The sequence below is a fragment of the Elephantulus edwardii genome, unplaced genomic scaffold (assembly GCF_000299155.1).
Source record: "Elephantulus edwardii isolate Elephantulus edwardi_28Jun2011 unplaced genomic scaffold, EleEdw1.0 scaffold00008, whole genome shotgun sequence".
Lineage (NCBI taxonomy): Eukaryota > Metazoa > Chordata > Mammalia > Macroscelidea > Macroscelididae > Elephantulus > Elephantulus edwardii.
The window spans coordinates 34201125-34229011 of record NW_006399758.1 but is presented as its reverse complement, the minus strand read 5'-3'; the positions used below and the strand labels follow the sequence as shown (position 1 = coordinate 34229011).

Here is a 27887-nt window from a genome sequence, read left to right as displayed (position 1 = left end):
ATGAAAATACCATGTAGTCAGAAAAAAGTTTTCTAGATATTATGGGCCAAGTGTCTACCTATTTTGGTAATTTTAATAAAGTGTTTGATTTTAATCCACTGAAGTTCAATATTCAGCAATCTTTTTTCCTCTGTCTCTAATAATTTTATAGAGAGTTCTGATTGTGTAGTCTGTAGGGAGTTGCACTGCTAAGCCAAAGGCTTCTCTCTACAGGTTCAAATGTAATAGCACCTCCTCTAAAGAAAAGAAGCAATCATGTCACATGTGACTTACAGACTCAGAAATTCCCTAGAGGGTCAGCTATAAGTAACTTCTGACTCAATGGCAATGACTTGAGTCACTGAGTTAAGTAATAATGTCATTGTGTATCACCTTTTCTTGTGTTTATTATTTAGTTAGAGAAGTCTGGTGGCATAATCATTAGAGAGCGGCACTGCTAACTCAAAGATTGTGCCTTTTTGGCATTTCAGACCCACTAGAAGGATCGGTAGTTGGGAAACATAGAATGATTTAATTTTGTACAATCAACGACTTATTCATTGCCAATACATTTTATAAGGTTATGCACATGGATTTCACCTGATGATATGCATAGGAATCAGATTAATTACACCTATGGAAAGAAACGCTCGAGAAGCTCAATAACAGCTGTGAAAACTAGGCCAGGTGCTAATTGTGGAACAACAGATCACTAACTACTTATAAGCAAGTTCAAGATGAAGCTAAGGAAAATTAAATCAAATCCACGGGAAACAAAATATGACCTTGAGTCCATCCCACCTTAATTTCAAAACCTTCTCAGGAACAGGTTTGAGGCCTTGACCACCAGTGAGCAAAGACCAGATGAGTTCTGGGAGGATATCAAGAGTATCAATCAGTAAGAGTGAAAAAGGTCATTACAAAGACAGAGGAGGAAGAAAAGACCAAAATGGATGTCAGAAGAGACTCTGAATATTGCACTAGAGTGCCGAGAAGCCAAAGCTGAGGGGAGAATTCAAGATATTAAAGAGCTGAACAGAAGATTTCAAAAGGCAGCGTAAGAAGACAAAGTAAAATATTACAATGAAATGTGCAAGGAGCTGGAATCAGAAAATCAAAAGGACCGAACTCGCTCAGCATTTCTCAAGCTCAAGGAACTGAAGAACAAATTAAAACCTCGAGTTGCAATACTTAATGATGCTTTCGAAAGAATATTAAATGATCCAGGAAGCATTAAAAGAAGATGGAAAGAGTATACAGAGTCATTGTACCAAAAGGAATTGGCAGACACAGAAGAATCTAATGCAACAATGTATGAGCAAGAGCCTATGGTGATGAAGGAAGAAGTTCAAGCTGCTTTGAAGAAATTGGCAAAAAATAAGGCCCCAGGAATTGATGGTATACCAGTTGATATATTTCAACTAACGGATGCTATCCTAGATGTGCTCACCGAGTTGTGTCAAGAAAATTGGAGGACAACCACTTGGCCAACTGACTGGAAGTGATCTATATTTGTTCCCATTCCAAAGAAGGGAGATCCAAAAGAGTGTGGAAATTATCAAACGATATCATTGATATAGCATGCAAGGAAGATTCTGCTGATAATTATCCAAAAATGACTGAAACAGCACATCAACAGAGAACTGTCAGAAGTGCAGACTGGGTTTAGAAGGGGTCGTGGTACTAGGGATCTTGAAGCTAATGTTAGATGGATCTTGGATGAAAGTAGGGAGTACCAGAGGAATGTCTATCTGTGTTTCATTGATTATGCAAAGGCATTTGACTGTGTGGATCACAACAAATAATGGCTGACTCTGAGAAGAATGGGAATCCCAGAACACTTGACCATGCTAATATGAAAGCTATGCTTGGACCAGGAGATAGTCATCAGAACAGAACAAAGAAACACTGCATGGTTCAAAATTGGGAAGGGTGTATACCAGGGATGTATCCTATCTCCATTATCTTTTCAACCTATATGCAGAACAGATTATCTGGAAGGCTGAGCTGTATGAGAAGTGTGGCATGAGGATTGGAGGAAGATTCATCAATAATCTGCACTATGCAGACGACACAACCCTGCTTGCTGAAACTGAGGAGAACCCGAAGCACTTGCTGCAGAAGGTCAAGGACTGCAATCTTCAATATGGATTGAGGCTCAATATCAAGAAGACAAAGATTCTTACCACTTGACCAATTGTCAACATCAGGATGGATGTTGAGGATACTGAGATTGTTCACAGCTTGCTTTAGTTTGCTTGGCATCACAGTCAACACTCTTGGCACCAGCAGCCAGGAAATTAAAAGATGCATTGCAATGGGAAATGCTATTAGAGACCTCTCTGTTCTACTGAAGAGCAATGGTGCCTTGTACAGGCCATGGTCATTGCAATCACATGCTATGCATCAGACAGCTGGACAATGACTAGGGAGGATAAAAGAAGAATTGATGCCTTTGAGCTGTGGCACTGGAGAAGAGTATTGAATGTACCATGGACTGCTAAGAAAACAAATAGATCCATCCTGGAGAGGGTGAAACCGGGTGGCTCCTTGGAGACAAGGATTCTGAGGCTTCATCTGACATACTTTGGACATGTTGCAAGGAGAGACCAGAACTTGGAGAGGGATGTCATGGTTGGGAGGGTGGAGGGAGGAGAGGAAGACCCTCTATGAGGTGGATTGATTCAGTGACTGGGGTAATGGGAGAAGGTGTGTTGAAGACAGCAAAATTAGCCCAGGATAGAGCAGGGTTTAGCGCTGTTGTACATTGGGTCGCTAGGCGACTCGATGGCACGTAACAACAACAGTAGCTCTATGGGCAGGGAACTCAGGAGGCCTACTGGTAAGGAGCTGCATTCACAACTCAAAGACAAGCAATTCAAATCCAAATACTAGATTAGTAGAATAGAATTGAGAATACAAAAATTAATTCATCAACCTACAGTAAACTTATATTTGACAAGGTAATAAAACCTATTAAATGGAGACACAACCTCTTCAACAAATGGTTGCCGAGTGCAACTTCGCCGCCAGCAGCCGAAGAAGACTCAGACAAACAGGATTCGTTGCAGAAGCTTTATTGAACAGAAAATGGCGAAATGGCCCCGTCTTCTTCCCCGGCACTTGCTTATATCCCTCTCGGTTCCACGCCTCCTGCTCTTACGTCTTAGAATCTCATTGGTGTTGAGGTCTTTCTAAACTAGGTCCAATGGACCAATAGCAATATTGCAGCCATAAATGGTGTTGTTTGTGCGTTAGTAAATCAATGAGGAGGTAAGGTGCCGGCGCCATCTTGTGATGGCGGTGTGCAAGTGCGGACCGCACATGTGCAATGACGTCAATGATCTTAAACGGCTAGCCTGCTGCTGCGGTCGGCCTGCTGCAAATGGTGTTGGCAAAACTAGACTTCTACCTGCAAAAAAGTAAAATGGGATCCACTTCTTACACTATACAGAAAAACCAGCTCAACAGACCTAGGGGTAAAACATAAAACCATAAATATCGTAAGAGACAAAATGGGAACAAAATTAGAAACCCTGACCTACGGCATAAATAGGATTACAAACAGTCAAGAATACTCAACCTGGAAGAGATAAAATTGATGACTGGAACCTTCTTACAAATCAAATTTCTGTGTGCATCAAAAACTTTCTCCAGCATGGTGAAAAAAGCCCATGGATTTGCGGGGAGGGAAAATGTGGCAGCAGCATTTCAGACAAGGGTCTCATAATTAAAATTTACAAAATATTACAGGGTCTTCATAAGAAAAACACTAATAACCCAATCACAAAATGAACAGAAGACATGAAAACATTCTTCAAAAAGGAGGAAATTCTGATGGCCAAGAAACAAAAGAGGAAATAAATGTTCAAAATCACTAGCAATCAAAGATGCAAATCAAAACAATAATGAGGTATCGTTTTACCAACCAACAGTAACAAAGTTTAACCACACCGCAAACACTGAATGTTATAGAGGATGCAGAGGGATTGGAATTCTTATGCACTGCTAGTGAGATTGTAAAATGGTACAACCTCAAAGGAAAACAGGTTGGCCTTAAAAAGCTGAACACAGAAATCTCATGATTCAGCTATTCCACTGCTAGAAATACATCCCAAGGAAATCAGAATTGTGACACACTGGAGATATGTACACTTATACTCACAGCAGCATTATTCATAATAGTAAGAAAATGGAAAAAGCTCAAATGCACATCAACAAACAAATGGATTGAGAAATTGTGGTACATTTACACAGAGAATACTATGCAATGCTATAGTAAAGAACAACAATTTTGCAAAATAACTCTACAACATAAGAATGTTCTAGAGAACATTATGCTGAGTGAGATATCATGAGAAGGTGGGGTGGGAAAAGGGGCAAGGGAAAATTACAGGGCAGCAGAGGTTCGTGGGTGGAGGAGGGTGTGAAGGATTGGGAAATGTTAATGGAGACTTGAACAGACAGGATGGTAATAGGCATAGGTTTCTTCAGTGTTCTTTCAGGGTTCTGAAAGGCCTATTACTTAGGAAGTAGATGGCCCATCCTCCTTCCTAGTCTGTATTAATCAGGGAGCTCCACCAAAACCTGTCCATCATAGGTAACCCTTAGGGCGTTTAACACACAAGAGGCACAGTTTTCAGTGACACAACAACCCCAAGTTATCTTAGTACAGCAAACTGGTAAGTGTTGTACCACTTAGAACAATGTTATCTCCAAACATAATTAACACCAGGCCCAAGGGCCAAACAACTTTTAAATACAAAAACCCATCCATCAGGTCATGATTGCTTAAACAAAAGGCTTCCAGCACACAGAAGATTGTTAATAAAATCAGTCAATCCCCTTATACGTGAATATGAACACAAGAGGCATAGAGCAATGGCAATTAAGTATATAAAATATAATGTATATATTTGTATAAAACACAAAGCAAAAGTCTAAAACATAGTGTATATGAATAATTACATGCAAACCAATAAAAAAATATGTGATTAAATCATACCCACCTGGAATTATTTATTTGAAAGTCAAATCGGCTACAAAGCAGAACTATCCATAGAAATAGAAGGTTCGCAGGGTTCAGTGGTAGAATTCCTGCCTTTCAAAGGGGAGGTCGAGATTGGACTCTTGGCTAACGCACCTCATGCACAGCTTCTACGTTCCTTTCAATGGAGATTTACATGTTAGGATGTTGAAGAAATTTCAGCCGAGTTTCCGACTAAGCCAGACGAGATCGAAATCTATGTAAATTTGTTTTCAAATATCAACTTCTAAAAATTCTATGGCTCATGCTTATCTAATCCACACATGATCATGGGGACGGAGCAGACCAGAAATATTTTCACTCTCTTGTGTTTGGACTCATCACGAATTGAAGCACTTCAACTTCAGCTAACAACAATCAAAACAAAAACCCTCAAACTCATTCTCTCATTGAGTGAAAATCAACTATTTGCTGACTTACCAGCTGCTTTTTTTTTCAGTATTCAATTTTTTTTATTAATTTTAATGACCATCTACAGAGACTTTGGATTTCCATTCATTCATTGTTTCCCACCCCACCCCCACCCCCAGTTCACTCTTCTCCTTGAAAAGCAAAAAACTCCTTCATTGGTATAGAATCCCGCACCCCCCGCACACCCCCCGCCCCCGCCCTAAGTATACTCCACTCTGCAACCCTCATTCCAGACTCTTACGATAATCATAATGCCCTACAATATATTGTTTTTAAACTAGTACTGAATGTACCATGGACTGCCAAGAAAACAAATAGATTCATCTCTAGAGAGGGTTAAACCAGGCTGCTCCTTGGAGGCAAGGATTCTGGGTCTTCGCCTGGCATACTTTGGACATGTTGTAAGGAGAGAGGTCTTTGGAGAGGGACATCATGCTGGGCAGAGTGGAGGGACAGCGCAGGAGAGGAAGACCCTCTATGAGGCGGGTTGATTCAGTGACTGGCGTAATGGGATGGGTGTGTCAGAGGCAATGAGATTGGCACAGGATAGAGCAGGGTTTAGGGCTGTTGTACATAGGGTCGCTATGAGTCGCAAACGACTCGACGGCACATGACAACAACAACAACTCCCTCATAGGCTTCAATGCTGCTCTTTAGGAGCTGTAAATTGCATGGGAGGAGATGGCTATCTTTCTCCTGCTGGTGGGTTCAAATCTCCTGCCATTAATTGGCGATACTACTTAAACCGAGGCCACCAGACCTTCCTAACACCACTTTGGAAATAAAATCCATGAAATTCACCATTCCTAAGATTATCCAAATCCTTAGAATTCTAGCTGCCATGGCAACTACAGCTTTTTTTTTCTTCCAGTGGTACAGTTGAATGACAGAATCACAGGTGCCAGCATCCACTACGGTCAAGAATGGCCATTTGCTCATTTGTCATTGTCAAATCTATATTCTTCCCGCACTATTTCCATGAAATTTAATATCTGAATTGTTTTATTCAATTATGTAAAAGGTCAGTTAGTAATACTGAGTATTTAAGGAAAGTGATAAAACTTAGTCCATCTCCTTCATGTATCTTCTCATGAACTTATCTGTGTTGTCTTTTTTCTCCCCCTCATTTAGTCCAAAAAGCAAACCACCCAGTGCTCCTCTTATTAATGAGTATGCTGATGCCCAAATACACGACTTGGTAAAAAGGATGCGACAACGAACAGCCCTCTACAAGAGAAAGTTAATAGAAGGAACTTTATCCTCACCAGAAGGGAGCCCACAACCTGGTAAGCACTGTACCTCAAAGTACGAGGAAGAAGGGAATTATGAGAGAATTTGTCCTAACATGATCATAGTTAAGATTTTCTTTAAAATAAATTCCAAGGCATTAATTTAGGTACAATTCTTTAATTTTTAAGTCACTGAGTGGCACAAAGACTTTGTGTACAAAAATTGACTATTTGAACCTGCTACCAGTGCTGGCAATCTGTTACTATTAAGATTATATCTAAAGAACTCTATGACACCCTATTCTAGTCTGTAACACAATGGTTCACTATGAGTTAGAATCAACTCCAGGCAACTTTAGTTTCATTTCAGAGAGGCCCAGGAAGGATAATGAAAGTGAGAAAAAGACTGAGAAGGGAGCTAAGTTAATAAATGGTGTGTTATAAGAGAGTTAATGCTACTGGCAGCCAGGACATGATCCTTTGACTGAAAAAGTATGTGGATTACACGTAAGTATTAGCCTTTTTGAAAATGGAAAGACCTGGGATATCAATCTGCCAACTCATGTTCCTGATTAGTAATTGTGAGCTCCTGCTGAGGCATGTTGTTAATACCCCAGCTCTTCAGACAAACCTGCTCCAACAGTTGAAGAAAATAATCTGAGAAATGTAGAAAGCTGTTTATAATACCTCTGGATGGACACAGCGTATATACCCAGGGCACCGACAATATCTGTCAAAGCAAGTGTTACTGTAAAATACAAGTTAAGAATATCCATAATGTATAGCCAGTTGTTGTTGGTTGTTTTCAAGTCGTCTCCAACCCATAGTGAGCTTCTGTAGAAAAACTGAGTACTGCTAAATATGCAACATCATCTTGATTTTTGGTATGTTTTGTTCCATTGTTATAGCTGTTGTGTCAATACACCTTACTGAGAATTTACTTTATACTAAGCAATCTTCTACACAAAGCATTTGAGTTGGTATAAATATGCCTGAGTATACAATTGGTCGGGGAAGGGAGGAATCAAGATTAGTCATAGAAGAGGGTCAGCAATGGTCAATCTCCTTGATAATTCCACCACTTGCTGCCATGAAGTTGCTTCCAAATCATGAGGACCCTGCAGGTCAGACTACAATTACTTCGTCAGGTTTCCACAATCTTTACAGAACTATATTATCTTTCTCCTTTGCAGCAGCTGATAGATTTTGAACCGTTGGCCTTTGGGTTGTGCCAAGTGCTTTAATCACAAGGCCACCAGAAGTCTTCCCTAGTAATTGCAGAAATATACTCTTGGTGAAATAGTACTCTGGTGGCAGAGTCTGTAAGAAGTTGCATTACTAATACACTATTGGTCCCATGGGGGCGGCAGCACTATCTCCAATACAATTTACAGCCTCCCAAAAAACCACTGGATGGTCAGCTCTGGGTGAATTCTGATGCAACAGTACTTGGGGTTTTTATATTAATTAAATAATACGTATAAAAGTAGGAATACAAATCTCCGTCTGTCAGAGTAGGGTGACAATAATGCTAAAAAGTACATGTTCTACATACTGTGATTATGTTTATGGAAAATATTTATGTATGTATAGGAAAAAGTTTAGCTTATTGATAATAGACAGTGAAAATCAAATTGTTATGTGCACAGAAGGGTATTGAGGGCTTCTTTACTAAGGTATGAAAAGGAAACTGAATTTGCAAAGTTATGCATTGATTTTAAAGAATGCCTTGACAAAGAGAATTAACTAAAATAAATCACAGTCACTTTGATAAATACAGAAAGCAAATCTTGAACTTTGCCTACAACTTAAAGATTATGTGTAAGGGTAAACCAAGAAAGCCAAGCCTAAGGCACATGATATTAATTTGTAATGTTTTTTTTTTCAGTGTAAATTCAAAGCACTAATTTCGATTATACTTAAACACAAGTAAAAATAAATTGCATATCAAACATCCCATGTATGACTGCTCTGTGACATTAATAATGTGGGCTTTAAACCCACTGTGCATTTCCGCATTCTAGTGTCCTCAGAATGTTTTCATAAATACCATTTGTGTGTCCTGAAGGTTGTATCTCAGTTGCCTTTGAATTCTAGAAATCCAAGTTTTTTGCATCTTAAATCAGCTTGATTGCTTATACGATGGTGATATACTGAAATGGAATTGAACTAAATAAAATGGGATGAAAATAGATCAAGCAGAAAGATATCATTTGGTTGCACATTGTCAATAAGTTTTCTCTCTTTTCCAGCATTGGTTCTGTCATTGAGTAGGCATTTTGAATGGTATTAAGAGCTTTAAAATGTATTTTAGAAAAGAACATAGCATGTGCTTCTCCTAAAAGTCAAGTTCAGTCATGATTTTCTCTGTAGTCAATGGCAGCTTCCAACTCCATTTTAGGCACATAACCTGAAAAAAATTGTCAGAATTTTTCTTTTCAATCAAAAGCGATGAATAATCAGTGATCTGTAATCTTCTTAAAAATGGTTTGTCTTTTCTTCCTTATGAAGCAAAGCCCACAGCTCCCACAGCTGCACCGTCAGGACAAGGAATTGATGCTAAGTTAGAAGACCACTACTACAGAATATTGTGTTTTAAACTCCGGAAGATTCCTCTGACAGATTACCTAAAAAAAATTAGACTTCCGAGAACCATAGATTCATACACAGGTAACTATCCCAGGGTGAAGATTGACTGACCACAAGAATCAAGTCATAAGTGTCTTCTATTTGCCTAGCCTATAGTCTAGCTAAAAAGCTGTAAACTATAAAGCATGTGAAGGATCTTTTGACACACTTTGGTGAGAATGAGAGATGAAACATTACTCTTTGTTTTGAAAAGGAAATCTAGGGCCTATCCTACTATTGTCTTTGAAAGGAAGGCACCAAAGCAGTCCTCAATAGGTATACTTTTTGTTGTTGTTCTTGTTGTGTGCCGTCAAGTCACTTGCGACTCAGAGACCCTATGTCAACAGTCCTAAACCCTATTCTATCCTGTGCCAATCTCACTGTCTCTGACACACCCACCTCAATTACCCCAGTCACTGAGTCAACCTCGTAGAGGGTCTTCCCCTCCTAATGCTGTCCCTCCATCCTCCCAAACATGACACCCTTCTCTAAGGAGCAGTCCCTTCTTGCAACATGTACAAAATATGTCAAACGAAGCTTCAGAATCCTTGCCTCCAAGAAGTAGCCTGGTTTATCCCTCTCTAGGACAAACCTGTTCATTTTCTTATCAGTCCATGGTACACTCAATACTCTTCTCCAGCACCACAGTGCAAAGGCATCAATTCTCCTTCTATCTTCCCTAGCCATTGTCCAGCTGTCTGATGCATAGCAAGTGATTGCAAAGATCAGGGCCTGTATCAGACACACCTTAGGCTCCAGAGTGACACCATTGCTCTTCAGGACTTTGGAGAGGTCTCTGACAGCAGACTTTCCCATTGCAATACCTCTTTTAATGTCCTGGCTGCTGGTGCCAAGAGTGTTGACTCTGGAGCCAAGCAAACTAAAGCTGTGAGCAATATAACATATATAATAGCTTTTGTATAATTATTATATGTTTATATTATGTTTGTCTTCTTCCAAAGCATCACATTGCTAATTATTCTAATAGAGCAATCCCCTCCTCCAGCCCCTCTTGGGAAAAGGAATGCAATGAGCAAAGGGCAGGCACAACATTACCACCCTCTCCACTTTAGTACCTTTCTTTTGTGCAAATATGATCCTTCTCCTTGCCCTCGGAGAACCTGGATCTTAACTACTGATGATCAGGAAACTGGTCATTTCAATTATTCTTGAATAGCTTGTCTCTCTTCTCTGATTGAAATAGTGCAATGGCCTTTGGAAACAGACACAGTAGTTACTTTTAGAACCAGAAAAGACATTTTTCAGTGTGAAATTACTTGAGAAGGCCACTTTGGGAGTCTTTTTGTTTGTTTGTTTTTTCACCAGTTCACTCAGAGTTTTACTAAAGGAGGCAGAAAAAAAGGGCAGGTGGCTCAGCATTTTGGCCCTGTAGCCTCTTCCATGGCACCTTTCAAATGAAGGATGGGGGGGTGGGAGTGGGGTAAGTAGGGGCAAGAAAAAGAGGGAACCAAACCCAGGCAGATTTTTTGGAGAAGCAGCAGGTAAAAGGGGCAAGTTCAAGTATTTCTCCCAACACAGCCGGAGTCCCCACAGAAGGCACTCAGAAGATTCGGAAGAGGTGACAGGGACGTAAATTGGTGCTAGTCCTATATCCCACCCCAAACTGTTTCCCCACTGCCCGATCCATCGCGGCATTCAGCAGAATGCATGATGAAGGTAACAGCTCCAAAGGCAGGGTTCTCAGCCCACCCCCCACCTCCCACCCCGGGATTTTGCACAAGTCTAGTGGTGCTGGACACCTTTAAGAGAGCATCTATGGGAGTTGAGGCCTAGGCCCGGAGAGCCCAATGTCTGTTCTAGAGCCACAAGTGGCCTGAGAACTCGATAGGGCATCTTGTAGTCTTTGTTTATTTCCAGAAGATAGTAGCCTAACCTAACCTCATCAAACTAAGTAAGGAACTTCCTTTAATGTTTGCTGCATACCACTTCAATAACATCAGTTGTATTTTCTCTAGATCGACTCTATCTCTTCTGGCTCCTGCTTGTCTCCGTGGCCTATAACTGGAACTGCTGGCTTATCCCAGTGCGCATAGTCTTCCCATATCAAACACCAAACACCACACACTACTGGTTTATTACCGATCTCGTGTGTGATATCATCTACTTGTGTGATATGATGCTGATCCAGCCCAGACTCCAGTTTGTAAAAGGAGGAGAGATAATAGTAAGTAAGGCTTGGTGAAAGCAGAAACTGACAAATTAATACTTTCTGTTTGTACTGCAAAAACTAACAAAATTGCTTTGCTTAAAAGTTTCACTGATTTTCTACATGAATGGATATTCAATCACAGGAAATTATCAAAGACAATGATAATAACTACACTGAATATTCATTCTATCCTGAGGATCTCCATGCATCTCCATGGCTTTCCTTGTGCTCATTTTTAAAATGGGAGTAACTGTACTACCTTTGCCGTAAGTTAATTAAAGTAGTTGATTCATGTAAACTTCGGGTTAAAGTCTGGAGTACAGTGGTATGCATTATATGTTGATAATCATTCTCATAGGGCCCCAGTGGAGTGGTGGTTAAGTACTGAGCTGCAAACTAGAACATCAGAGAACCCAGAAGACACTCCATGGGGTAAAATGTGTCAGTCTGCTTCCAAAAAGACTCACATCCTTGGAATTCTTGTGGGACAGTTCTATCCTGCCATCTAGGGTTTCTTTAAGTCACAATCAATAATATTTTTCTAGTTAACTTATTAACAATGTTCCACTTAATACCTTTAACAGCACTATGAAGAATTAGGAAATATGGAGTCCCTCTGTGCCATGGATGATGAAACATTGGACCAATAGGTTAGCAGTTCGAATACATCTAGAGGTGCCTCAAAAGTTGTTGATTTCCTTCGAGTTGAGCACAACTCATAGTGACCCTTTAAAAAAAGACTTGAAGCCCCTCTACAACTATCAACATTCATCAAAGTTCATAGAGTTTATGGAGGCATGTTGTTTAGGAATTAACTGCCACTCCTGCTTCCAAACCTTTCATAGTATGTTATTGTTGTTATGTGCCATTGAGTTGCCTGTAATGCATAATGAAGCTACGTACAGGAACTCTGAACCCTTCTCTGTCCTGAGCCAGTCTCACTAATTCTGACACAGCAACCACCATCAACCCAGTGATGGGTCTATCAATCCATCTCATCCGGGGTCTTCCACTCCTGCGCTGTCCAACCACCCTTCTGAGCATGATGTCCTTCAAGGACTGATCTCTCCTGGCCACATGCCCAAAGTAAGTAAAGCAGAGTTTCAAAATCCTAGCCTCCAAGAAGAGACTTGGTTTCACCCTCTCCAAGACAGACCTATTTGTTTTCTTGACAGTCCATGGTATGTTCAAGACTCTTCTCCAGCAGCACAACTCGAAGGCATCTATCCTTCTTCTCATTGTCCAACTCTCTGAAGCATAACAAGTAATTGAGAAAACAATGGCCTGGATTAGGCACACCTTTGTATCTAGACTAACGTTGGTTTTCAGCGCTCTGGAGAGGTCCATGACAGCAGATTTTCCCAGTGCAATTCGTCTTTTGATTTCCTGACTGCTGGTGTTAATAGTGTTGATTATGAAGCTGAGCAAGCTGTAATTGTTAACAAACTCAATCTCTTCTCCATTTATCAGGGTGCTGCCAAATGGCCCAGTGGTGAGAATCTTTGTCTTTTTTATGTTAAGCTTATCTATATTGAAGACTAATCCTTGACATTCTGCAGCAAGTGCTTCAGGAATTCTTCAGTTTAAGCAAGCAAGGTTGTGTTATCTGCATATTGTAGGTTGTTAATATTCCTTCAATCTTGATGCCACATTCTTCTTGATAAAGCCTTGCTTCCCAAATGACCTGTTCTGCATGCAGATTGAAAAGGCATGGGGCAGAATGCATCCCTGATGCACTCCTCTCCTGATTTTGAACAATACAGTGTTTCCTTGCTCTGTTCTTAGGACTACTTCTTGGTCCAAGTGTAGGTTTCATATAAGCATGATCAAGTGTTCGGAGATTCCCTCAAGGATAGCCACAATTATTGTGATCCACACAGTCAAACTCCTTCGCATAGTCAATGAAACACAGATAGACATTCTTCTGGTCCTTTTTGTTTCTGCCAAGATCCATCTGACATTGGCAATAATGTACCTAGTGCCATGACCTCTTATAAATCCAGCCTATATTTCTGATAGTTCTCTGTCAATGTACTGTTCAAGTCTTTTCTGGATAATCTTCAGCAGGATTTTGGTAGTGTGTGATATTAGTGAATATTTTTATAATTTCTACACCCTGTAGGGTCACCTTTTTTTGAAAGGGGAATAATATGGATCTCTTTCAGTCAGTTGGCCAAGAAGTTGTTCTCCAGATTTCTTGGCACAACTTGTTGAATACATGCAGGGTAGCATCTGTTTGCTGAAATACGTCAATTGGTATTTCATCAATTCCTGGGGCTTTATTTTTTGCCAAGTCCTTCAGAGCAGCCTGCAATTCCTCCTTCATCACTATTGTCTCTTGATCATATGTTGTTTCTTGAAATTCTTTTGTCAGCCAATTCTTTTTAGTACAATGACTTTGTATACTCCTTTCATTTTGTTTTAATGCTTCCTGAACATTCAATATTCTGCCCATAGCATCCTTAAGCATTGCAACTCATGGCTTGAATTTATTATTTAGTTCTTTCAATTTATGAAATGCTGAATGAGTTCGACCCTTTTGATTTTTTTACTTCAGCTCCTTGCACATTTCATTATAATATTTTGCCTTGTCTTTCCAAGCGGCCCTTTGAAATTTTCTATTCAGCTGCTTAACTACTTGATTTCTTCCCTTTGCTTTGGCTTCTCAGTGCTCTTGTGCAATATTCAGAGTCTCTTCTGACATCCATTTTGGTCTTCTTCTTTCTTCTTTGTAACGACTTATTGCATTCTTCATGAACGATATTCATGATATCTTCCTACAGGTTATCTGGTCTTTGTTAATTAGTGTTCAAGGCCTCAAACCTATTCCTGAATTGGTTTTTAAATTCATGGGAGATAGACCCAAGGTCAAATTTTGATTCCTGTGCATAAGATTTAACCTTCTTTAGTTTTAAGTTGAACTTACATATGAGCAGTTGATGGTCTATTCCACAATCAGCACCTGGCCTAGTTTTCACTGCTGATATTGAACTTCTCCAGTGGTTCTTTCCACAGACGTAATCAAACTGATTCCTGTGCATCTCATCAGGTGAAATCCATGTGTATAATCTGTGTTTGTTTCTTATAGAAGATATTTGCTATGAATAAATTATTGATTGTACAAAATTCCATCATTCTATCATTCTATGCCAAGCCTCATTTCTGTCACCAAGACGATATTTTTCCGACTACTGATCATTCTTCCTGGTTCCCAACTTTTGCATTTCAGTCACCCATTATTATTAAAGCATCTTGGTTACATGTTTGATCGATTTCTGACTGCAACAGTTGATAGAAATAATCTATTTCCTCCTCTTTGAATCTGGTTGTAGGTACATAAATTTGAATGATAGTGATATTAACAGGTATTCCTTGTATGCATATGGATATTATCCTGTCACTCACAATATTGTATTTCAAGATGGATCAAGAAATGGCCTTTTTAACTATTAAAGCAGCCTCGGTTTTTTCTCACTTTTTCATCTCCAGCATAATAGTTCATATGATCGTGGGATTCAAAATGCCCCATGCCAATCCATCTCATTTCACTAATACCCAATATGTCAATATTCAATATTTATGTGTTCCATTTTCTTCTTTACAATGTCTGGTTTTCCTACATTCATGCTTCTCACATTCCACGTACCCATTGTTAATTTCTTTTTACAACTGTTTCTCTTCCTTTGTGTTTCCAAATTTGAGGGCTCAACTTCAGTTGCCATATCTGTTAGTCAACTATGTTTACTTGTTTGTGAAAAGTCACAGCCTTGAAATTCTATGGAGCAGGTCGGCTCTCTGTACATGGCGTTGTCGTGACTAGATGGAAATGAACACCAGTACAAAGAATATATTATGTTTAACCTCCATGAATATATACAGAAATAGAAGTGTGAGAAGGTAGGAGAGGTGATTTTCCCAAAGTGCAAAAGCATAAAAGTAGCAGTCAGGATTCACCCTGAGACTGGTCTGGCTTCAGGACTCTGGCTTTAAAAAAAAATTACACTATACCAGTTCAGTTGTTGGATATGTCTGAATTTTATAATATTTGAGAATAACAAAGATCATTTTCCCTGTGTGGAACATTAAAACCATACATATATTTGTTGCGGTTGTGTACCATTGAGCTGGAAACAACCCATAGATGAACCTCTGGTGGGTTTTCACACAAGAGGAGATTGTCCATCTTTCTTCTTTGGAGCTTTGGTGAATTCGAACCGCATGTCATCAGGATTGCAGTGCAGTTTCTTGCCGCTAGGCCACCAGAGCTCCCGATACATATGTTTAAGTAAATTATATACATACATAAATCAGTGTAAATTTTTTTCTTGTAATAATCAAGCCTTAATCCAAGAAGCACTTTGTTCCCAACACATTACAGTCTATCAATCACTTCGATATTCCTAAATAATACAAGTATTATTTCATTCATTGCAATCTACTCAATATTCTCCGGTGGAAGCTTGATGTGAGAAACTCTCATGGACAAGTTTGGTATGGCACATATTGACTACTTCTTGTCATTGTATAGTCAGCACCAAGATTGCGTCTAAATATAATAAGGACATTAAGTCCAAAATTTTAGACTTTAGGGGGATACAGCTTTAAAAGAAGAATAAAGGTATTACAGATCTTTCAATCAGTTTAGGTTGTACAGTCTAATATGGTGACAGCTGGCAACACATGCTAAATCAAATTCAATTCAAAATGAGATACCACAAAACTCTCAGGTTCCTCAGTCACGCCATCCATATCTCCAGTATTCAACAGCCACACATGACCAGTGGCTACTTCATTGAAGGCTGTCATTATTGAAGGGGAAAAAAATACTGAAGAGTGCTATAAGAGAATAAAAGAACAATAAACTCTCAAGACCTTAAGAACAGCTAAATTACAGAGAAGCAGCCACATAACATGACACCATGTGCAAAACACAAACACACAGAAAACCACCATGGTTTGGTTTAACATTTGCTTACGTTATCTGCTGGTATTTTAAATTTTTTTCCACTCCCCATTTTTCCAGATTCATCAATATTTCTTATGAACAAAGGCAGTGAAGATTACCTCAGAAACTACCAGCATTTTTCCCTTGGGAAAACTTGTCATTTGAAATTGTTCTTTGTGTTAAGAGAAAGGCAAAGCTAATCTAACCAATGAAAGGCAGAAACAAAAGGAAATATTTTTGCAATATCTATGTATGCCCTGTATCCTAATGTCTCTTCTCTTCCCAGTCAACCAGAAGTCAGGATGCTTCATTTCCAACAGTGGTCCACTGTGACATTGTCCTTACAAGATACAAGACTCAGCGGGGGCTGCACTGAAGTTGTGCTCCAGTGACACAGTAGGAAGAACAAAGTGACGAAGTCTTTGACACCATAGGCTTATGTCTATTTTGGGATAAGAAAGATAGATTCCTTAATCCCCTGAGTATTTTAAGATAGTCAAAGAGCTGGAAATCAGCAGTTTGGGTTAGTTTTTTTTTCTTTAAAACACATGTTTTCTGAGGAGCACCCTAAACGCAAATCTTTGCTAGAAAGAAAATTTAAAGGCATGAGCCAAAGCTGGGGTAAAAATCTATTCAGAAAACCCCTCGGTAGATTTCAGAGCATTAGTTAACTCGCCAGCACCATCCCCAGAGCTCACTGGCAGCATGATGAATGATGAAGACAGTGTACAAATAAGAAGTAAACAACAAAAAAGAACGCTCATTTCAACCTCCATTAGATGCACGAGGGGGAAGAAAATCAATGTTTGACAAATGGAAAATGACAAAATCAGTAAGGGGAGACTTTTATTTTCAATTTCTGAAGAGGCCCTTGCACACAATGGAGTGTTAAAACCAAGAAAAATAACCAATAGAAGCACACTCAGCAGGCTCTATTTAAAATGCATTATCACAAACTACAAATAAAGAGCAGGAAACTAATGGCTTTGTTTGTTCAATAGAAGTTTAATGGCTTTTTTAATTTAGAGTAGGTTGTTCTAAGAAATCCAGGATGGCACCATGGCTCAACTACTAACCAAAAGGTCTGATTTGTTTTCAGTGTTTTTTCTTCTGAAAAGAGTTCTAAATAAACAGAAGATGTCATTTTGAGCCAAGTCAAGTCATTGCTGTGGGGTTGAAACCAAAGAGCAGCTGACCTTCAGGAGGTTTTCAAAGCCTTAAGTGGCACACAAGGAGATTGTATATCTTCCTTCCTCAGAACTGCTGGTGAACTAGAATCACAAGAGACGTTAGCAATGCACCTCCCTATGGATTACGACACCAGAACTCCTAAATTCTGACCCATGTCTAAGTCTTAAAGCTTTAGTTGTAGACTTCAAGTCTAAGTCTTTAATGACCTCTAACTCATTAAATTGGTTCTATCTAGCACTTATGATGTGATCATATAGGACAGAGCAGGCTTTCCTAGCCACATAAAATTTCCTAGGCTGTTTAGAAGAAGCTGGGGCACTAGAGACATTATTGCCAATATCAGATGGATCTTGGCAGAAAACAAAAAGGACCAGAAGAATGTCTATCTGTGTTTCATTGGCTATGCAAAGGCATTTGACTTTGTGGATCACAACAAATTATGGTTAACCTTGAGGAAATCCCAGACACTTGATTATGTCTATGCAAAACCTATACTTGGACCAAGAAGGAATCCTCAGAACCGGGGAGGGAAACACTGCATGGTTCAAAATCAGAAAAGGAGTGCATCAGAGATGAATCCTATCTGGAAAGCAGGGCTTTATGAGGAGTAATATGGCATCAAGATAGGAGGAAGACTTATCAACAATATGCGTTATGCAGATGACACAACCTTGCTTGCTAAAACTGAAGAGGACCTAAAGTGCTTGCTGCAGAAGGTCAAGGATTGTAGTTTCCAATATGGATTGAAGCTCAACATCAGGAAGACAAAGATTCTTACCACTGGGACAATTGGCAGCAACATGATAAATGGAGAAGAGATTGAGGTTGTTAACGATTACAGCTTGCTCAGCTCCACAATCAACACTATTCACACCAGCAGTCAGCAAATCAAAAGATAAATTGCATTGGGAAAATCTGCTGTCATGGACCTCTCCAGAGTTCTGAAAAGCAACAATGTCAGTCGAGAAACTAAGGTGTGCCTAATCCAGGCCATAGTCTTTGCAATTACTTGCTGTGCTTCAGAGATCTGGACAATGACTAAGGATGACAGAAGAAGAATCAATGCTTTTAAGTTGTGGTGTTGGAGAAGAGTCTTGAACATACCATAGACTTCCAAGAAAACAAATAGGTCTATCTTGGAGAGGGTGAAACCAAGTTTCTCTTTGGAGGCTAGGATTTTGAAGCTCCATCTCACATACTTTGGTCACATGGCCAGGAGAGACCTTGGAGAAGGACATCATGCTTGGAAGGGTGGAGGGACAATGTAAGAGAGGATGATACCAGACAAGATGGATTGATACAGTAACTAGGACAATAGGGAATGGTGTGTCGGAATTAGTGAGACTGGCTTGAGACAGGGCAGGGTTCAAAACTGCTGTACATATAGGGTCGCTATGGGTCATACATTCATACTACTGTCATGTTGAATAATGGTCAGGCTAATTATGATGTAGTAGAAACAAATAGATTGGGATTGAAATGTCTCTGAAATTAACCAACAGTATTGAAAGAAGAATAGAAGTTAACTGTTAACCAGTCTTCTTCATCCTTGGGATGGGAATAGAAGTACTCCCTGATAGTCCTATTGATTATTAAATCATATACTGTGTATACTTAGCCCAAAGTGATAGTAGTGATAGAAAATGCTAAAGAAAATGTTAAAAAATTAATGGATGCAAAAAAAAATTAATGGAAGCTTACACAATTAATTACTTCTCTCTCTACTAATTGTATATGTAGTTACTTTTCTTATTATTAGGCTTCTTAAGAGTAGGTGTAGTATTTTATTCATCTTATTACCTATTCTTGAAATTCAAAGAGTTAATACTCAAAAAAAAGTGAAAGAGTAGGTTACTTTCGATCTTGGTTTAAGAATTCCTTTGCATGGAATAATTATTTAATACATAGTATAGTTGATCTGTCAATAGCATTTACCTTCCTGTCTGAACATATCTTAATACTGTCCCAGACCATAGTGCATTCTTTGAAACACTTCTAGCTATTCTTTGCAAAATTAAAGTTTCTACGCATCACACTGCAAAAAAGGGTGAATAATAAGTAAATATCATACCTGAATAGAACTTCTTTAAAACTATCTATTGGGAGAGGATTTAAGTGTAATTAGAATATCCTTCCTAAAGTAAGCCTCCCCTGATGAAACGTTTTCTACGTAATGAACAGGCTTAAAAAAGTGAGAGAATAAAATGGAATGGCATCTTAAACATAAGTGCCTAATTGTTACCGGTAAGCATGCTGATCCTCATAAGGCTAATGATGCCGAATTTCTTTAGTGTTTAAAAGAAGTGGGATTTGTAAACTACTGATGACACTTTCATTTCATCGAGCAAGCTTTAGTAGCTTTTTCATTTATTCTATCATAGGGTCATGGACAACCGTGAAAGCAAAGATGTATCTGTGCTAAAATCTTTCTTCCTAGGTGGGGGGAGAGGAATACTTTCATTTAACAGCTTAACATTTTAAATGTGTCCGTTAATCTCGTAGAGACTTTGAATGAGCTGGCTGTATTTCCCCAAGCTTGGCACATGTCTTGTAAGGCAATAAAACTTGGATCTATATCTAGTCTATCTGTGACTCATTAAGCCATTTTGTTTCACAGCAAATCATTAAGTGAAGACATCTGACTTATCTTTCTAATATATTTCCATACAATTTAGTCCATATACATGGGTAAAAGATACAGGGAAAAACTTGGAGGAGGAATTGAACTGGAAAATTCATAATACTTGTAAATACTTTAGACAACCTGCATGGCAACTTCTGGAAGGCGTTACTTTCATCTGTGGGAATCAGATTACTTAGACAACTAATAAAAAGTGCAAAGAAAACCACTCTTAACTTGGAAGTGAAATATAGGAATCGAGGTACAATATTGTTGATGCTGTTGTTTTTAGGTACCATTGATTGAGTCACTATAAGTCATAGTAAACAACATAGTAGAACAACAGATCCAAATCTTGCCTTATCTTGTGCCATCCTCATCATCTCTGATATACTGGAGTCCATTATTACTATCACTGTGTCCTGTTGTTATTTCTCTCTCTTTGACCCTTTTCCAGAGAGGGCCAGAGACTTTTCTCACACAAAGCTCTGGTAGAATCAATCACCAGAGAGACATGGCCTTTGGATTGGTGGCACAAGTCCCTAAGATCCTAAATATAGTTAGGGCCTTAAAAGAACGAAATAGAATGCTAAATATAATTTTTTAAATCCCCTGATAATTGGGGCTTTCATTAATGGCCATAACCCTGATAGTCTTGCTGCAAAAAGAGGTGCAGTTAAAACCAAGCTACCACCAAATGTCCTTGGGTTGTGGGAACAACATGAAGAAAGTATATGGCACAAAGCAGTAAGCAACATAAGTGACTCTAGTGCAGCTTAACTTTGGTAAACAATAGGACAATGCCAAGGAGAAAACTTAACCAAACTAAGGTATTAGGTATTTAGTTTTGGATTTTAAAGATGTGAAAGGATGGACCAGTAGGACAAATGGTTGAAAAGATAGAGAATAAAAGTGAGAAAATGTGATCAATGAAATTAGCTAATATTAATGTAAAATATATATGTAATATATTTCAGGTGGATGAAAATGAGCTAAAGAGACACTACAAGAGCTCCACAAAATTTCGGGTACGTGACATAAGGGCAATTTCAAACTCGTTCAAGTTACCATTACGATTTTTACTTTAGGCTCCAATTATACATCTCTATAAGCAATTATACATCTCCTTTCTTTCAGAATCATAGATTCATAACAAGCTTCATGTAGATGAAATTTTATTAGAAAGAAGGGCCTGAAGTTTTTATTTCTGCATAATTACATTATACACTTACAGATATGTGCAATTCAGCATATGGTTCTACATGAAGCAAAGCAAAACAATTTAATAATACATTTAATGCCTGACCTGAAAACTGTTTACTCTGTCTAGTTTGTAGAGACTTCGAACCTCTAATTTATGTTTCATGATGATACAGAAATCTATAAAATTATTTCCACAAAATAAAATTTTATTTATTTCTTATCTGTATAAACATATTTCTTAAAAATAGGATAAAACAATTATTCAGATAGTATCTTTCTTTCCTCAAGTAACAATATTGTTCTGTAACTCATAATTATTTATAAGGTATTTTTAAATATTTGTAACTATGAAATAAACAGAAATTATTGTTGTTATGTGCCATCAAGTCAGAACCAACTCACAGCTGACCCTCCAGTCAGTTTTCAGAGGCTGCAAATTACACAGAAGAGATTGATCATCTTTCTCCTACAGGGCAGCTGATGGATTCAAATGGCCTGTTGGTAATACAGCTCCTTACTCCCTAAGCCACCACAGCATTGTGGTGTCAGAAACCTTGAAAACGAAATTTTATTTTCCTTTTTTTTTTTATCCGTTGCATTAGACCCTGTTGAGGGTATGATATCTAGCTATCTTACCAATATAAAAGAATGCTTTCCACACTGTGTGAAAGGGTGGTGGAGAAAAGATGAAGACACTGATAGCTGTGATAAGACTGTTGCAAGATATAACTAGAGGAGCCCTCGAGATGAAGCCAAAGTTAAGGTTTTGCTTGCTGGCATTGTGTCATATTCTTTGCCTCCTCTCACCTCTCCCCCCCCCCAACCTATTTCACTAATAAACCCCACAACTCAGAGTAAAATCTGAGTCAATTTGCAATGTATATTGGACCAAGTAATTAGTAAAAATGGGTGCAGGAGCATGTATGGTGGCATGTCTGACCATGTAGCTATATGTACAGTACCAGTGACTCAATGTCTGCTACAATGGGCTTTTGAGTATCAGGACGTGTGAGGGTGGTGCAGGATAGAACGGAGTTCAACTCTTTTTTTCGTAGGGTACTCGACGACACGTAACAATAAAATGGGTATCGTTGATGGAGAAAGTTCTCCTTTATGAAGTGGGTAGAAGTCAGACTCCGCTTACCATTTTGCATATGCTCTTTAAATAAGCTCCCTAAGCAGAGATCAAGGGTATCCAATGTTGCCAATTTATACAATCCAACAGCAGCCCCCTTCTTCAAGAACATCACTTTACTGAATAAAAATTTTGTTAAAAATATAAATATGGATTTAAGTCCCAAACTGTCTCAGTTGACAATCTACACTGATTAAAATGCCTTTTAATCTTTTAAATCTTTATTTTCTTTGTAAAATTTACCACTACTTAATATTCATGCAAGACGTACAGAACTTTTATGAACTCTACAAAAAGAATAAATACTTCTTGTAAATATTACAAAGCTTATTACAAACTCTTAATTACATTCTTAAATTTGAATAAGGACTAAATTCCCCAAATTAATGATTGTTTATAAGCATAAAATTTTATATTTTTCAACTACTGTTACATCTTCTTTTTAATTCCCTTAGTGTCTTCTGCCTGTCATAAGGTATTTATATGTTAGTTATTTTTGTGCTTTATTATCTTACTATTAGGGACCTCTTGGGGTAAGGAGTCATGCTATTAATCCAAAGGCATGAAGTTCGAATCTATAAGCTGCTCTGTGGGAGAAACATGGACACTCTCCTTCCATGTAATTTACTGCCTCTGAAAACCTGCTGGAGGGTCAGCTGTGAGTAGGTTCTGCCTTGATGTTACATAACAACAACTGTCCTACTGTTGGTTGGTAAACTTGCAGACAGACAGAATGTCACACCAACATCTTTTCCACAAGCCTTGTACAGTGTAAACATTTACTCTTGAATATGTTCAATAATTCAGTGAGGAATAATCTCTAGCTATTGTACTTACTTCAAACATGGCAGATGACTATCTGCATTGAGAAGTCAAATAGAGAGCTGAGCATCTGATTATACAGCAAACAGCCAGTGAATGTGAATTCTAGCATGTTACAAAAATAAGCCAACAGCTTCATGCTTCTCCTTTCTTACTTATAATAAACTAATTAATACTCTACATATTTTTCAAGTTCTTATAAGGATCAATATTGGTAGGGAAAAATCAAGGAAGTCTTTAATAGAAGACCCAATTTTTAAACCAATACTTTTTAACAGGTCATTTGTTTATAATAGCTAATCTGGTTAACTTAAATTGAAAATTCTCTTTCTATTCAATAACTTTAAAATTCTATTTCAAATTCAGTCAATTATTTCAACTTTCCCTTTCATGTTTATGGTTTTACACAAAACCCTAAACTGCTCTTAATTTTCTTAAAACATCTTCAATGTGTTTTTTTGTTGTTTTGTTAGATGTGGTCAAGTGGATTCCTACTCATAACAAACTTATGTACAATTTTGTCCTTGAAGCTTTCTCTCTTTTTTTTTTTGTTTATGTGTGTACCGTCAAATCGGATCTGACTGGTACAGGAAGAGATTGTCACTCCTTCAGCAGAGCATCTGGTAGATTCAAACTGCACACCTCTGGGTTTGCAGTGCAGCTTCTTGCCACTAGGCCACCGGAGCTCAACAAAGCTTTCTCTTTTCAAATGATCGGCAGCACCACTCTCGTATTGGTTGATTCTTTTTCAGCTTCTGTTTTTCAATTATTTTAATAAACATTACTTCTCAACTATACCTGAAAAGATACCATTTTGTCTTACATAAAATAACTTTTCTTACTATTGCAATTAGGGAAACATACTAGGATATTATTTTCTAATTATCATCATAATAGAAGGCTATGATAATTAGTACATGGATAAATTTTAAAATATACCATTTTAGTCATAATAATGCTTTAAGTGGCTTCTCCCATCAGAGCTGTTCATTGTAAAATGAACTGATTTCATTACTTTGCTCTCTTTTAGTCTGAACAATCTCTTGTAGATACTTTCACAGCAGTATAGCGGTAACAACATGGTCGAAAACGAAATAGCAGTAGGGAGGGTTAAGGAATGTGGATGAACCACCAACTACATAATTAGCCCTGAGGACCCACTAAATTGTCTGAAACATAAAAATGTATCACTGCAATGAATGTGTAATGGTTGAAAATAAAATCAAGAATGGACTTGATTTTTGGTCCAAGAGCCTCATGTTTGAAACACTATTAAAATGTATTGGAACATTAGCAACCATTCTGCCACTAAACTTCAGGCAACCTCTCCACAAAAATTGCAGCAGATGCTGTGCCTAAGGAGAGCTCAGCCTCATGAAAACTAAAAGCAATACATTGGAAATAGACTATCATGTCTGTTGTTATTTGCCATCCAGTTGGCTTCTGCTCAGGGTACACTTGTATATAATGAAATGAAAAGTTGCATGGACTTGAGTAATTTTCATGATCTTTGATAGGTTGGAGCCCAATGCTGAGGTTATTATCCAACCCATTCCACTGAGAGTTTTTCTCATTGCATTGAAGCTATAATAGTTTTTATGATGCTAGCAGTGATACCATGAATACTTAACTGAGTATTGTTAAGGATTAAACAACAAATAATCCACATATACAGGTCAGCTGTTACATGTGCCAGTATAAATCTGCCCATGTTCATAGAAGCATATAAATATGATTGTGAAATGTGCTTTTCCAACAGTTGGACTTTGCATCAGTAATACCATTTGATGTTTTCTACTTCTTCTTTGGATTTAATCCAATATTTAGAGCAAATAGGACATTAAAGGTAAGATATTTTATTGTTTATCTTATAACATTGGAAGAAATCTTGGCAAGTGATTCAAGCTATCCTACACTTAAGCAATACTGTTAGTTTTTCCAAGCTATCCTACAGTTTTTGTACTCATCAATTATGTGAATTTCTTTAAAATAATTGAAGAAAATAAATCACTTTGTCTACTAACAGGCATTGTTGCTAGTTTGTTGGGGTTTTTGTTTGGTTTGGCTTTTTGTTGTTTTTTCACTCTAGTGGCCTAGTGGGAAGAGCTGTGCTGAAATCCCAAAGGCATGGTTCACATCCACCAGCTGTTCTGTGGGAAAAGGATGGGTATTCTCCTCCCTTGCAAATACTGCCTCTGAAAACCTCCTGGAGGGTCAGATACGGATCATCTCTAAATCAATGGCAAACAACAATATCATTTATAAAGAGCATATCTCTGATATGCTCACAATCTCTAACATACTCAAGTCCATTGTCATAGTCACTGTGTCAATCCATCTTGTTTGATTTATTCCTCTCTTTCTTGGACCTTCCACTTTTTCCAGAATTATGTCCTTTTCCAAAATCTGGCCCTTCCTAACAACATGCCCAAAGTATGGGAGATGAAGTTTTGCTACCTTTCTCTGGACACCCACAAACAGAGCAGTGGTTAACAATTGTTGAATACATACTTACCATTACTTATGTTGCTAAAACGTGACACCGCATTTATTCCTCTCAATTTCATTCCAGAGATGAAGAGAAAAAAATCTATCCAGCATCACACTGCTACATTCTATCATATATTCATCTAACACAAAATTCTTTACTGTCTCAATTTGGCAGATACTCATCAAACAGAAAGGCCTTTCCTTCCATGCCAATGATTTTGCCAAGTCAAAGTAGGGGTGGAAATGAATGTAGGTAATCAGAGTAGAGGCAAGCAGAAATAGGCCTTAATAAAAATGATTTATCTAGAAGCAAGGAATACCAGAAGAATGTCTATCTGTGTTTCATTGATTATGCAAAGCCGTGTGACTGTGTGGATCATAACATACTGTGGCTGACTCTGAGAAGAATGGGAATCTCACAACACTTGATCGTGCTAATGTGAATCCTATACTTGGAACAAGAGGCAGTTGTCAGAACAAAGCAAGGAAACTCTGCATGGTTCAAATTTGGGAAAGGCGTATGCCAGGGATGTGTTCTAACTCCATACCTTCTCAACCTATAGGCAGAACAGATTATCTGGGATGCTGGACTCTATGAGGAGAAGTGTAGCATCAGGATTGGTGGAAGATCCATCAACAATCTGTTATGCAAATGACACAACCCTGCTTGCTGAAATGGGGGTTGCTGCAGAAGGTCAAACTCAAGAACACAAAGATTCTCATCACTTGGCCAATTAATTGTCAGCATAAGTAAGAATGGATGGTGAACAGATTGACATTGTTCACAGCCTTAGTCCGGTTGGCTCTACAGTCAACACTCTTGTCACCAGCAGCCAGGAAATTAAAAGGCATATTGAAATGGGACTTCCTTGTATGCGTATGGATATTATCCTATCACTCACCACATTGTATTTCAGGATGGATCTAGAAATGACTTTTTAAATTATGAAACCAACCCCATTCTTTCTCACCTTTTCATCCCCAGCATAGTAAATCATATAATCGTCTGATTCAAAATGCCCCATGCCAAGCCATCTCATTTCGCCTATACCTAGTATGTCAATATTTATGCGTTCCATTTCTTTCTTAACAATGTCCAATTTTCCTACATTCATGCTTCTCACGTTCCATGTTCCAATCACTAGTGTCTCCTTGCAGCTGTTCCTTCTTCTCTGTATTCCTAATATCTCAGTCTCAATTGCCATGTCTGCTAGTCCTAGCAATAGTCTAAGTGTGCTCTACTGTACATAGAGTTTTCGAAGGCCTGTCTTTTCAGAAGTGGATGGCCAATCCTTCTTCCTAGTCTGTCTCAATCTTTAAATATATATAATAGTATCTGACAGACAAACATTCCACAGAAAAGAACCGATGAAAGACAATTGCCCAGTTATGACAATGACCAATAGATTCAATGTTACAGCCCACCGATGCTTTCTTGCTCCACCACCACCTCTTCTTCCTATTGCCTACACCATTCAGTACCCATGTCCCATTGACCAGCCCCTGATGTGATGGCCTAAGTCTCAAGACATCAGGATTTCTGTGATTCTGATCATATCGTGCTGCTATGCATATCTTATGATGAAGCTGGTATGACTTCAACTTAAAGTTCGTAAATACAACTGTAATGTGCAACTTCCATTCCAGGATTGCCTTCTCATGGGTTAATACCACTTGTCTTCCATTTGAAGGCAGGTGCTGATGCAAATTTTCTTGGCCCGAGGGCCGCAGGGCCGAGAGTGCAAAAATCCTTTCTGCCAATGCTTCAGGGTCTGCCCTGGACAATGCAGCCTGAGGTTACCTGTGTAAAATCTGGCGATCAGCAAAAAAAAACCTCCGCCTCGCTCCTCCCCCATCTCCCAGAAATCCTTTCTGCCAATGCTTCCGGGTCTGCCCTCGACAATGAAATTTGGAGAACAGGCCAGCTGGCCCATTGACTGGAAAAAATCGATATTTGTTCCCATTCCAAAGAAAGGTGACCCAACAGAGTGTGGAAATTATCGAACAATATCATTGA

General features: G+C 38.5%; 1 protein-coding gene across 1 annotated transcript in view; it reads left to right on the top strand.

The window, feature by feature from the left end:
• The window catches only part of CNGB3 (cyclic nucleotide gated channel beta 3), a 244371-nt gene that overhangs the window by 123016 nt on the left and 93468 nt on the right, over positions 1–27887 (top strand). Inside the window, exons 5-9 of the mRNA XM_006880559.1 lie at positions 6569–6723; positions 9178–9336; positions 11271–11479; positions 21198–21248; positions 25140–25226. Of these exons, the coding sequence (XP_006880621.1) occupies positions 6569–6723; positions 9178–9336; positions 11271–11479; positions 21198–21248; positions 25140–25226 (661 nt within the window). The remainder of the gene's footprint in view (positions 1–6568; positions 6724–9177; positions 9337–11270; positions 11480–21197; positions 21249–25139; positions 25227–27887) is intronic.